This window comes from Podarcis liolepis, assembly GCF_965112155.1.
Source record: "Podarcis liolepis genome assembly, chromosome: 2".
NCBI classification, from domain to species: domain Eukaryota; kingdom Metazoa; phylum Chordata; class Lepidosauria; order Squamata; family Lacertidae; genus Podarcis; species Podarcis liolepis.
The window spans coordinates 64,778,957-64,792,855 of NC_139555.1; the positions used below are offsets into that span (position 1 = coordinate 64,778,957).

The 13,899-nt window shown below is 42.7% G+C and overlaps 1 protein-coding gene across 8 annotated transcripts in view; it reads left to right on the forward strand.

Moving 5' to 3' along the window:
- Nucleotides 1-13,899, forward strand: part of GRIA1 (glutamate ionotropic receptor AMPA type subunit 1) — a 190,880-nt gene that overhangs the window by 158,436 nt on the left and 18,545 nt on the right. For all 8 annotated transcript variants that reach the window (XR_014522259.1, XM_083488347.1, XM_083488346.1 and 5 more), the window contains exons 12-13: nucleotides 7,709-7,907; nucleotides 8,907-9,154. Coding sequence is in view for 7 of the 8 variants with exons in the window: in XM_083488347.1 (XP_083344473.1) it covers nucleotides 7,709-7,907; nucleotides 8,907-9,154 (447 nt within the window). In the remaining variant the exon portion in view is untranslated. The remainder of the gene's footprint in view (nucleotides 1-7,708; nucleotides 7,908-8,906; nucleotides 9,155-13,899) is intronic.

Below are 13,899 nucleotides of genomic sequence, written 5' to 3' on the forward strand. Positions count from 1 at the left end.
TGGAGTGAAGATTTCTGCGTTGCAAGGAGCAATCTTCATCCGAGAATGTAAAAATTCTTACCTTCAGAATAAAAATCAATGCATGCAAACAGTTTACCAAATAACTACGGGAGCAATTCAGTGTAGCACTATGGCAATCATTCCATCAGTGCAAGCATTTCAGCTTGCCAAGTGGAATGTTTTCCCCTCTCCTTCCCATGCACACGGCGGATGGGGAAGCCCAGTTGCACTAGTGGAAATCATTCCACAGTCTGCCACTAGCGGGGCTCATTAGCTGAATCCTGCCCTATGTGCACACTTAGTCATAGGTATCCATCCTTGCTGTTGGAACAGGTACAAGGTCTGAGCCCTAAGGCTTGGGGTGGAGCACTGGAGGAGCTAATGAGAGAACCATATACTGTATTGCCTGAGGAAATAAAGTGGAATTATGTTCGCTACTGCTAGCTTGCCGCTTTCTCATTTTTATCTTCCAGTCTGTCACCTGCCTGATGCCCTGCCCTCAGTATGTATAGTGCAATTTTTTGCGGATCAAGCACAAGAGAAGTCATTTCCCCATCTGTTAGCAGTACTCTTAATACTACTATTACTACTACTACTACTACTACTACTAATAATAATAATAATAATAATAATTTCTATTTTCATTATGACTGCTACTGTTTTTTCTTCAAGAAAAACCTTCCCTAGCTTTGACAGATAAAGTTTTACTTGTTGCGTTTTTTCACTAGTCTGCATAGATACAAAAAGTTATGAAATCCCTAATTCTCATTGCTTAAGTTCAACCAAAAAGAGTTGAAGAAGAGGCATGAGGACAGGGTTGCCAACTGACCAGCATCACCTGTGTTTATGCCTTTAACAGCTGCTTGATCCATAAAAATGATCAGATGAAGGTTTTTCATAGTATGACAATAATACTAGAGAATATTGCCATCCAGTTAAGGGTTTGAGGGTTCAGGACAAACAAAAGAAAAGTGCTTCACAGAGCATTAAGCAGTGGAACTACATCCCACTAGTGATGGCCACCAACCTGAATAGCTTTCAAAGAGGATTAAATTCATGATGGATAGAGACATTGGACCGCTGAATATCAGCTGCTGGGAAATGTAAGAGGGGAAAGTGCTGTTTCACTCAGATCCTGCTTTCAGGCTTCCCATAGGCATCCAGCTAATCACTATGAGAACAGGATGCTGGACTGATCCAACATAACTCTTCTTATTTCTTTAAATGAATCACCATGTGTTAATGCTGGCAGATCAAGTTGCTGTTAAAGGCACAGGAGCAGTAAAAAAAAGAAAAGAAAAAGGTGGGCAACCCAATGAGAGATGTCTGCTTCCTAACATAGCAAATTTAATAATGTGCAAGAACCATCTGGTGATTTCATCAGAAGAGGTCCTTTGCTCTCCCCACCACCACCACCACCACACACACATTGAGTTATCTAAACATTAATTAAAGCTTTCCTCTGCACAACTGCACCTCCGCTTATTGCTTCCATAGATCTGATTCTATGAAAAAAGATCCTCCTTATTCCAAACACCCACTATGTCAATGAAAGAGAATAAATCTAAAGGGCAGGTGCACAAATCCAAATGTCAAGATTTATGACACTGTGCTTTGGGAGTACAGTACTAAGCTGAGCTGAAGATAATAATTATTCTCTAATGAACAAAGTGCTTAGAAGGAAACAGCATTGCATCTTCTATTGTGACACAAAGCAGGGAAACCTTAGGTTTCAAGAGTGGTGGGATCACCCTGTGCAAAAAGATTCAGACCTCAGGCTATTGATGCAGGGCAAATCAAACTTTTTTCTGCATGCAGGGGAAAACACACACAAAGCCTTAGTGTACCACAAGCGGAGGAAATCCATCTGGTCCTCCATCAATTAAGATGCCTTCAAAAGAAGATGTATTAAATATCAGCAAAGTACCCAGGATGATTATGTGTGTAGATGTACAGTGCAGGCATGCATACAAACATACATTCTAATGTTGGCCAGCTAATCAGAATCTGCTGAGCAACTTGTTTGTTTGTTTGTTTGTTTGTTTGTTTGTTTGTTTGTTTGTTTAAAAATTAATATTAGGAAACGGGAAAACGTGTGTTCAGTGTTACCGCTAGGGTTCAGACTAAACTTGCCCCCAACATATCTAAAATACAGGTTGGTTCCAACATAATGGTTTAGTATTTCATGAGTATACCTTCTTTCCCCTTGTCAGATTCAAAACTCAAGCTCCCACCATAGTTGGAAGTTTTAACACGTTTATGTATGGGTCTACAGGCTACAAACTGATAAGGCATGACAGAGATCTAAGACACATGGCTAGGCTGAAGACATTGATCCAACCCTTGACATTCCCCCTGTGATCTCATTTTGAAGAGTGGGGTGGGCACAGCTATTTGCACAGTTGATGTCCCCTGCCTCAGGCTAGGCAAGTAAATAGGTACTCCTGGGTAGACGCTGCACATGTAGGGTTTGTTTGCAGTAGCACTGTCACCACTGCATCTCTGGAGGTGAAGGTGGAGTCGATGGAGCCAGCTCACTATTGGATTTGTCCCAAGTGCCCCCAAGAAAGGGGGCGAGGCTCTTTGGTGACAAAGGAAGGCAGCAAAGTCACCTCAATGGCTGGTGATGTTGCACTTGGGGTGTCAGATATTGTGTGGGCAGGCCACTCTCCTGAAAGCCCATTAGACCCTTCTCATGGATCCATATCTCCCCACCTCCCAATTCACCATAGCTGTCAACTTTTCCCTTTTCTTGTGAGGAATCCTATTCGGAATAAGGGAATTTCCCTTTAAAAAAGGGAAATGTTGACAGCTATGCAATTCACTGGGACCCTCTCCCAGTTCAGAGTTCTCCTTGGGTTCCAGTTTCCTGTCCCCCAACCTGCTAAGGTCAGCCTCCTACATTTCTCCTCCATTGCTGCCCACCATCCAGCCACCCGCTCCAATATATCTCCACACGACGCATGCCTTTCATTGAATGTGACATTGAACGTTGTATATTTTTAATGTAGGATTGTTTAACTCATAGTGGTGGGAAATAGCTTACATGATGGTTCAGCATCTGATTATGTATCACTGAGCTATTCAAAACCAAAATTAACAAGCCAAGCCCAACTGTCCACAGCGCTCCCCATCCCCCTTGCTCTCACCCCTATGTAATGACAGCAATATACAATCTGGTAGCGTGAGCCATCAATATAACTGACAGGCAGTTGCCCCCCCCCCCCCGGGTGTTCAGTGATTAAGAATAAGAAAACCATGACTAAGGTCTAAAGGCTGGGATTTAGTTAACTGCAGCTGTGGGAATTTAAGTCATAAAAATATCTTGGCTTCTCAAAAAGGAGAAAAGCTGTATAATTTGCAGCTGGAGATGAATATGATTATTTGGCATGCAAATGCAGCTTGTCAGATTGAAGTGGCCGTCATCAGCAGAAATGATAGTATTAAACACTAGCCAGTTATTCTTGTTTGGTGCCTCTGCGCTTGCTACAAGTGCTTCCCATTGACAGGAAATGGGAGGGGAAGCAGGAAGGAGGCAAAGAGATGGAAAATCAAACAGGAGAGGAATCAAGAGACTGAGCTGCAAGCAGAAGGAGGGTCAGATAGAACAGCCCCTGATTCCTCACCGAAAAAGTGGACACACAACCTGCATAAAATGTGAATATGTTGAGATGCAAATTTAGAAATAATTATTATGATTTAAATAGAAATACAATGCATCTCACCATGGGGGAGAAGACAGTGACTGGTGTTGGCCTGTGTGCCTGCTCAGTCTGCCAACATTTGATAGGCAGCTTCAAGGTCCATGCTGCTCTTTCTTCTTAGAGTTCTTTATCTTTAAAGCAGACTTCAAACAGAGGACTTTCCTCTGTAAATTAGAACACACGGCCATCTAAGGGACAGAGTCTGCAACTGAATAAGAAGCAGGTATATGAAGGAGAGGTGGTGGATGAGACAGATGCCTGGGGAGAAGAGGGGAGAAGAGGAAGCCAGTGAGGACTGAGGGAAAGCGGGCAGGCAGCGAACTTTAGAGGTCCTGGGCCCAAGAGATAAGAAAGGAGCAAAGAGGGCAGCAGTGGAAATGTTCAGATGTATCTCTTGATATGAACTATGCAGGCCAATCTATAGTCTATCCTATCTAATGGATACACTTATGAAGTTTGACTTTATTTATTTACTTGCCTAGCAGCTTTGCATAATATATCCATGTATTCAAAGCATTTGACATTTGAGGCAAGTGCTGAGGTGACAGAAGGTGTAGAGAAGTAGTGAGAGCAAGTCCTTGAGACCCTCAACAATGGCACAAAATGAGTTAGAAAAACTCAGGCCTGTGGGCTAGGAGGGTGTTTGCAGGTTCGGAATGTAGAGGGCTAAGTGACTTGTCCAAGTGACATCTATAGAGACCCAGCAGCTGGCAGCACATTATTCTATTCTTAGTTCCTCAACATATTTGTTAGTCTGCCATCATTATATCTTTTTAAGCTCTGGCCATATTCCTTGACGACTGGTAGCTGTGAATCCTGGACGCTTAGAGTCTTTAATCTAGGAATTCAAAAGCAAATGCAGCATCTGGACTTGCGATGAGATAGTCATTTTTCCATTTCCCCAGTTTCAGACAAAACTAAAAGTTTCACATTTATTCAGGATGGATTTGCCACTGGGCATGTGTTCTCTCTGATTTCCATCACCATCTCTCCCTCTCCCTTGCTCTCTCTCTCTCTCTCTCTCTCTCTCTCAAGCTGACCAGTTGCATTTGTCTAAAAGGATTTCAAATCAAGCTGATATAAAGAAGGTGACTGCATCATGTTTGGAAGCTGCACCAGAGTTTAGATGCAATATTTAAATGCAGAGTTTAGTATGATGTAAAAACGATGCATAGTGTAAGGAGCAAGTCCGATTTAACGTTTTTAAATAGTGGAGATCAGTTAAAATGAATTGGTTTTCTCTTCTGCAGCAAGCTCTGAAAACCTAGCTCTGCAGTATGGTTGATTTTTAACTGGGGAAAAGCCAGCTATGGATGGCTAGAAATCTTCGCATCCCTAGGGCTGCAGTCCGGTACACACACTTTCCTGGAAATAAATCTCATCAGCTACATTTGCATGTGATGCTCATCCATAAACTATTGTGTACTAAGTTACAGTGGTGCCTCGCAAGACGAAATTAATTCGTTCCGCGAGTTTTTTCATCTAGCAAATTTTTCATCTTGCGAAGCACGGTGTCGGAAAAGTTTTGGAAAAACTTCAAAAATCACCAAAAACCTCAAAAAAGGCTACCACACCGCATTCTATGAGTTGCTCCTCAAAGTCAAGTTGCAACTGTATTAACGGTGTTAAGAAAAAGGAAACAAACTTGCAAAAAACGCAAGACGTTTTCGTCTTGCGAAGCAAGCCCATAGGGAAATTCGTCTTGCGAAGCAGCTCAAAAACCGCAAAACCCTTTCGTCTAGCGAGTTTTTCGTCTTGCGAGGCATTCGTCTTGCGGGGCACCGCTGTATTAGTTAGCATCAGATGTGTGTGAATGACTCATGAAGGGTTTTGCTTAAGAGGTCTCAACTCATGGTCATAGCTTTTTTTGCTCTAACAGACTGATGCACATAGAGACCTATAAACTCAGCTAACTAGCCAGGCTAGAGGCCTTGTGCCTTATCTTGTGCTAGGAGCAGCTTTAGTCCCAAGGTTGTAAACAACATTACAGAAACCAACAATAAGTCAGTGTTTGTTAGCATGAAACCAACTGCAATCCTGGGTTTGGATGCCACACCAAGCTAAATTCTTCATAGTTTGTTTACCCACTTGTGCAAAAGCAGAAGAGAAGTGGAATGCACAGTATTTCATACTAATAGCTTTTGGCTTAGCATTATGAGCAATTTTACACACTGAGTTATTAGACACAGCTAGGATAGTACTGCAACATATGGTACCTCTCCCTGCAGCAGATACTCTTCGTTTTAATAGTTGCAAGGTTTATTAGAGAAACAACAAGGATGAGGTGGCAGATGACGTGTCAATGAATAAACACAAATGTGGTGCTTAAAAAAAAAGTTGGACAGCCCACCTGAAGCATGGAGTGAGAGGCACAAGGCAAAATGCATGGCTGATCCAGAGCTTGACTTCCTGGCTATGCCCGTCATGCAAATGGCAAAGCCATCTTTAAATTTTATGCTTGGCATTCACCTCGAACTAGACCACCCAGGAGGCTCGCCTGGTGCCTTCATTGCATATCTTTTGGTGCCAGGCAAAAATGTTCCTCTTCTCCCAGGCCGTTGACTAATTGAAGCATCTATAGCGTTTTAAACTGGGGGTGGGGTATGGTTTTGTTTGTTACTATGGTATGTATTTTTGTGTTTTGTATCGCAAGCCACCCTGTGATCCTCGGATGAAGGGCAGTATAGAAATTTAATAAATAAACAGATCAAAATAAACCAGCCCAATGCTTAGGTCTTGCTGGTTCCTACAGTGTGTACTTCCTACCAGCTGGATTAACTAGAACAGGGTGTGATTTTTCCAACTGTTAAGTCACACATATCAGTTCGCAGGAACTTTTCAGGAACGTGGGCAGCTAGTTCCTTCATGATTGTGACACTCCAGCTACCAAGTGGCACAGATGACGAAATGTCACTGCTGTTGCTTCTTGTGTGAACGCAACATTTCCCTTTTTATAGCTAGAGCTGCTATTGGCAATTTCGTAATGGGCTGAGCACAGGAATGGCGTGGGAGGGTGCTTTTACCATTCACCTACACAGTGCAGGGCTAAGCCCTTTAACTCCTATCCGTGCCATGCAATGGATGTGAATTAACTTGCCCTTTCAACCACTACTGCTTCATCATCCCTAGGATTAAGTACAGTTCTGGATTTTATATCAAAGTGGTAAAATGGAAATTATTAATGAAACTTATTATTAAACAAATCTCAGCTATTAAAAAACAGAAGCAACTTCTTGCACACATGGAGGCCCAGGTTCAGAAGGCTCTCCACAGAAGGTTTGCTCAGTCAGTAGCACATAAGACTCTTAATCTCAGGGTTGTGGGTTTGACCCCCACATTGGGTGAAAGATTCCTGCACTGCAAGGGGTTGGACTAGATGATCCTCATGATCCCTTCCAACTCTATGATTCAAGCTTCAAGGTACAGGAGGCCTCCCTTTCATGTCTTCTGCCATCGATGGCAACCCCATAACTTTTCTTCTTGGTAATTCCAGTGTTTGGGTCCTTTGCTATTGTTATGGTGATATTCTTCACATGCTAGTCCAACTTCAGTGGACATAAAACCATTAGGGAAAGTATTGTTGCTTTCACCAGCTGTTGATTGTTCAAGCCAAGATCATTTGTGTGGAGATTGTCGTGTAATTTGTTCTCATGTATCTATGAAAGTGACATGTTTTAGGATCTGTGTAGAGGCAAGACACACGGAAGTGGTTTATTTACATAGTAAGCTGCCATTGAACAGTTGTTCTCTCAAGGGGCCTCCATATGCTGATCATTATATAGGAAGGTGGCCTCACAGGTGAAATTTGACAAGATACGATAGGTGTTAGTGACTGGAACCTTTTAATATAACCTCAGGCATGCACATTTATACCTTTTTAAACTAAACATTGCACAAAAACTAATGATTGTGCAAAAGCAGAGCTTTGTGGGTTGCACTCTTATTATTTTCTACTCCTCTCCTTTAAATTTACCTTCACTCTTTCTTTTTCCCTTTTCCTGCAGATCTCTGTCTGGGCGTATAGTTGGTGGGGTCTGGTGGTTTTTCACCTTGATCATCATCTCTTCTTACACCGCCAATCTAGCTGCGTTCTTGACAGTAGAGAGGATGGTGTCTCCCATAGAGAGTGCAGAAGACTTGGCCAAGCAAACAGAGATTGCTTATGGGACTCTGGATGCTGGGTCTACTAAAGAATTCTTTAGGGTAAGAGAAATTAGTTCTGACTTCACTATACAAAAGCAAGAGTCTCGTGCTAGCTCAGGAAATGCAGCACACGCGGGGTCTGCCAGATACCATAAATACTCCAGAAGCACGGCATAATTACACGCTTCCACAGATTACTGAGTAATTACACTTAGCAGCATCAAAAGTAATTACCCTGTGACTTGCAGCTCAGGTTTAGAGAATAATAAGTACTTGGTTAGCTCTGTAATTTAATGGGACCATTTGCCCGATGTAAATACATTGGTGTTACACTCAAGGGGAGCTTATGTAGCAAGGCCCCCTCCTCCAAAGTGCACTTCCTTTCAATGGTCTAATGCCCCCTGTTTCTCACTTCCCTCAGCCAGCCCACTCCATTTATGGAGCGCAGTGCAAATGCGACACTTCAGTCGCTCCTACTGTTCATCACATGAGGCTGTATAATATTGAATCCCACCATTGGAGTACTGTCTACCCACAACAGGTTTTCAGAAGTCTTTCCCAGCCCTGATATACCAGTTCACAATTACTGGCGATTCCAGTGATTGAACCTTGAACCTTCTGCACTACATATCATGTATTCTGCCACTGCTCCATGGCCTCAATGCAGTGCTAGTTGTAGGAGTTGTGTTCCTAGCCTAGTTCCTAGTATTTTGCCAGAGTATTTGCATCTTTAGCTGCAAATCCCTCTTTCATTCCATTCAGCCTAGTTCTTGTTCCCTCAAAGGTGCCCTTGCAATCACAGAAATAACAGCAGGGGCCTAGCTGTGTAGCGCCAACAATCCATGCAATACGTTTCGCCCCATACTCACCACCTATTGGCAGGGATTGTGTGGAGGCCGTTCACCTCTATGAATCAGCCCCCAGCCCCGAGTCCTTTCTTCTCCCTACCTATGCAATGTGTGGGCAAGCAGCCCAGCAAAATGTGTGTCTTCCTTGGTGTATGAATCTCTGCTCTATTAACACATGCTAAGAGCAGTGGATTTATGCTATTCTGGACAGAGATCTAAAATAGCGGTTTTTGAGAAGATGTGGACGTACATGAAGTCAGCTGAGCCCTCTGTTTTCGTGCCGACAACAGAAGAGGGGATGAAGCGTGTGAGGAGATCCAAAGGGAAGTATGCCTACCTGCTAGAGTCTACCATGAATGAGTACATTGAGCAGAGAAAGCCATGTGACACCATGAAGGTGGGAGGTAACTTGGATTCCAAAGGCTATGGCATTGCAACGCCAAAAGGTTCACCACTGAGGTAGGTAGACTGAATGTGTTACTCCTTTAACTGCGGCCCAAGCAGTCAAAGCATCCATAAATGTGCCTCCAGACTCAATTACCACAGTATACAGATAATGATACTCAGGGTGTGGGTGGGAGATGTGAACTGCTGGACTGCTGCTTAACAGTGAAGCCAGTTTGTCAAGGACTGCTCCCCCCCCCCTTTTGCAATGACTTCACTCCCTATGTTTTAATTGATTGTAACTGGGTATTTACAGCTGGCGTTGTGTGGCATACTGGCTACTGATTAACGAAGCAATACTTTGACGCAGCTTGCTTGTTTTATGGTGCATGAGAGTTGTGCAATATGTATTACAGTCCTTGTTTGGATTCAAACTTTAAAAAAGGGGGATTCTACCGGTAAAAGTGTTTCAGTGTGTGCATGTCTGAACAAAGAGATGCAAATCTGTGTAGGGCGAATAAATGGAAAAGCGAAGTGTTTTCCTTTTAGCTAGGCAACAAAACAGCTCAAAGGTTCTTATGCTTAGCTGGTTACCCTTAGCAACCAAGGCCTAGTTGGTACAAGGTACTGGGCCAAAGTGTTGCAGAGGAAGGCATGACTAGACAACATGCACGCAGCATACACACAAATGGAATGCACAACAGCCACACAGTACAAGCGACAAGCTGAACAGAAACACGCACACAATAATGTGCCGGTGTATTAACCACGCACCAGAAACACTTTGCAGCGTGTTATTATCCACACAATTCTCTTCATTTCTATAGTGATCAATGACGTGGCATACATGACTTGATTCTCTCACCTACACTCCAATACCAGGGCAAGGCAGGAATTGTGTGCAGCTGCAGGGTTTGGGTCTGGATGTGAGTCTTATGTTTTAAAGGAGAACAACATTTGCTGAGGGAGATTGCTATTGTCCTTTTTAAATTGAGATTTTAAAAGAATCCTGCTGTGCCAAAATCTTTAGTGTATATTGAAAAAGCTGCGGCATTTCTTCTGGGAAAAAAATGAAAACAGAAAAATGCAAAGGTTGATTTATCCTGTTCTTCAAAATATCCTCTGTACGAGGAAAGGTGAGGAGAGGAGAGGGAGACAAATATGGTTATTCTTAACATGACTTCCCAGCTCAATAGAAACAGCCAAGGGAGGACACTTTGTTTTTCCATTTGGTCTGATGGTGCTTCTTTGGAACATATGGTCTCAGTTTCCCTTCCCATAATGTTTGTTGTGTGTGGTCATTTTAACTGTTTAAACTAATATTATATGCTCTTCAGTCACCCTCTAGCATCTCTCTGCACTATTGCAGGAGAGCAGTCCAGGGAATGTATTCTGTGCTGTGATTGACTCTATTCTTGTTTCTATCAGAGTCCACAGACATTTGGTCACTGAAGTCATTGGGATCAGAATCAGTTGTGTGTGGAAAACATTAGGCACTATTTACCACCACCACCACCCAAAACAACGTCAACATGTCTATAAAAACAGTCCCGCAACACAATTCAGGCATTAAGAATAGTAAACACTAAGCAATTACCGTATTTATTTATTGCATTTATACAGCACCTTTTTCTCCAAGAAGAACAAAATGCCATATACAGTTCTCCCCCTCCTCATTTGATCCTCTCCAGCTGAGATCAGACAGGCCCCTTCCTATTGCACTTCTGGTGCCGACTGTGGACATTTTAATTTTTAGTTTTGACTAGTGGGGGGGAGGTTTCCCTTTAAAAACAACAGCAACCTGAGTTACTTGTGCACTGCTTAGGGACAACTGTAATTAAATGTTATATAAGTTGCTTAAATAAATAAATAGACAGAGAAAAGTAGAGGAGGCTGGCACAGTTCGGCATTTCTAGAAACAGCAAATTCCACTGCTCCACAGCAGCTACCAAAAGGCACTTTCCAGAGCTGAAAGGTTAGCATGTGAACAGCAGGAGAGAAAGCAGAGTGATGGAGAGCATAGGAGGGAAAGCAGTGTGGAAGGGAAAGGGGACTGGATCTGGCTGGAAAAGGGAGTCACTGAGGAGAGGTGTCTCAGAGGTCAGAGAGGGCAGAGGGATGGGGTGGGGGGGGGAGAGAGAATTGAATATGGAGTCTGAGAGCACAGAACGAGTAAAAATGATCCTCTTGAAATTACATATTTTTTTCCACTGGTCCTCCCCACATGCTTTTATTTTGGTGCACTGAGCATGCCATTTTATATGAATATGCAACATCATCCCATAGAATGAGAAATTTTACTCTTTGTCTTTTCCACTGCTTCATGGCTCGCAGTACTTTTGGAAGTATGCATTTGTGCCTGTGTTTTAACCTATTGATACTAAATAAAAACGAACATTGAACATGCAAAACGTATTGGGGGAACCCAATGACACATAATAAGTATGTAATCCAGGGAATGTAAATGAGAAGAGGAGAAACTTTTACTCTCTCTCTCTCAGATAGATAAATAGATATCTCTCTCTCTCTCTCTCTCTCTCTCTCTCTCTCTCACACACACACACACACACACACACACACACAAAACTAGAAAGAGAAGTGAATCAGGGGAGGTAGGCGTGTATTCTGTAATTGGCTTTCTTTCTCAAAGTGGTAACCTTTAAGCAAAGCTCCCCAGAGGCCCATAAACTTGTATGTCAATTATTCCAAGTCATTTAAATGAATAAAAGTGTTCCTTGTCAAAGATCCAACAAAACTAACACACTTCAGAGGAAAATGTGCCAGCCAACTCTGTTTTTCATCGAGGATTCTGTGACTGTAAGATATTGAAAGATGCTGTATGAGCTGCAGAGGAGAACCAATTACTTCAAACTTAGTCTCTTAAGGGGAGAAAAACATGGAACAAACAACCTGAGTACTGCAGAATGATCTGTACTTAAAGAACAACAAAGAGTTCGTTGGGCTTTATAACGCCGTATTACCCACGCAGGAATTAAAATATTATTTCAGTTCACCGATTACTACATCTTCTTAGATTGCTAAACAATGACTGTACAAATGAGGCTGTGTTCCACTTTAGAATACAGATATAATCATCTGTGTTGCATCATCGCTGCTTGAGCTTAAATAGACGCTCAGTGCCCAACATGTGATGTGTCAAATGTGACTCAGAAGTACAACATGTAATACATGCAAGGGTCCCAGTAAAACACCACACAGAATCTTTGTTCATTTCTTTCAGCAGCACAGTACAGTCCCAGCAATTCCAGTTCTTCCTTCCACCACCACCACCCGCCCCCAGTAGCAGTACTCTTTGTACAGGTGGGAACGCCAGATTGGTGGTGGCAGCAGTCCTGCCACTGCAAGCGCACAACCCTGACACCACAGCCATTCCAGCAGAGAAGCCAGTGTTCAAAGGGCATCTGTGCAGCTCTGCTGCACCACACATGCCACTACTGCTTCGTTTCTTTCCACTCAGTGCAATGGGACTAACCCACAAGAGGAAATGGGAGCCCCTTGCATTGGATCATTTGATCAGCCTCAGGTGTGCAGTCTCCCCCCCCCCACACACACACACACACATTGATATAAATATGCACTGTTTCTATAGAGGCAGTGGAGTTCAAACAGCAGGGAGTGAGATGGGAGAGAGAGACTACCTGACACAAAATTACACCCCAAATGTAAATTGCATAATGCACAGAAAAGTATACTTTTTCTACAACTGAGACACAAAACTTTTGACTCCTGAGTATGCTAAAGCTATCCAATATGAGAAGTGCTGGGTAAGGCAGCAGTATCTACCTTCTTTCTCAGAGGCTTTAGACTACAACTTCCATCAACCCCACCATTGACTGTGCTGGCTGGGGTTCATGGGAGCCAGAGTCCAACAATACTTGGGCATCGCCAGATTAGGGAAGGCTGGTCTAACTGCACCAATTAAAATTGTTGATTATCCTAGGACCCCAAATAAAACAGCACTTGCTGAAGGAACCTATGCAGATTATTGTGTTGTTTGAGCTGTTAGAACTTTATTATGGTTTGATTCTTTTTGCATATCTAGAACATTATACGCCTTATCTTCTATAATATAAAATCAAGACTACTTCCAGCCTCAAACACTAAACATTTTAAAACCCCAACAAATCCCTCTAACACTGTTATCTAAAAACATAACAACTGACAGCAGATCAGCATTAGGTAGTGCTGGAATAAAAAAGCGCCATTACGTTTCCATAGGAGGTGGGGAGGGGAAAAGGACCATCATATAGAACAGGCATAGGCAAACTCAGCCCTCCAGACGTTTTTGGCCTACAACTCCCATGATCCCTAGCTAACAGGACCAGTGGTCAGGGATGATGGGAATTGTAGTCTCAAAACATCTGGAGGGCCGAGTTTGCCTATGCCTGATATAGAATGTCTGGCTTTGGTACGGGCACAATTTCACACTACAGAATAATAGAATCTGAAGGAAGGCCTCCACAGCTAATTTCACAGATAACAGAATATACTTCCCAAGATATGCTGGAATGTTGCCTTTAAATCAAGAGCTAGGCAGCATGGCTTAAAAGAAGTCTCATGATTTCACTGTCAAAAAATCTACACTAGGTGCAGTTTCCAAACCCTTCAGGAAGTTTTGCACATGAAATGCGCTGCATTTATCAATCATTTAGGTTGCCATTTTTAAAAAAATTACAGGTATAGCCTACAAGCAGTTCAAGACAACATATATGGTTATGCTCACAACAACCCTATGAAATAGATTAGTCTGAGAGTGGCTGACTCAAGGTCACCCAGTGAACATCATGGCTGAGTTGGGA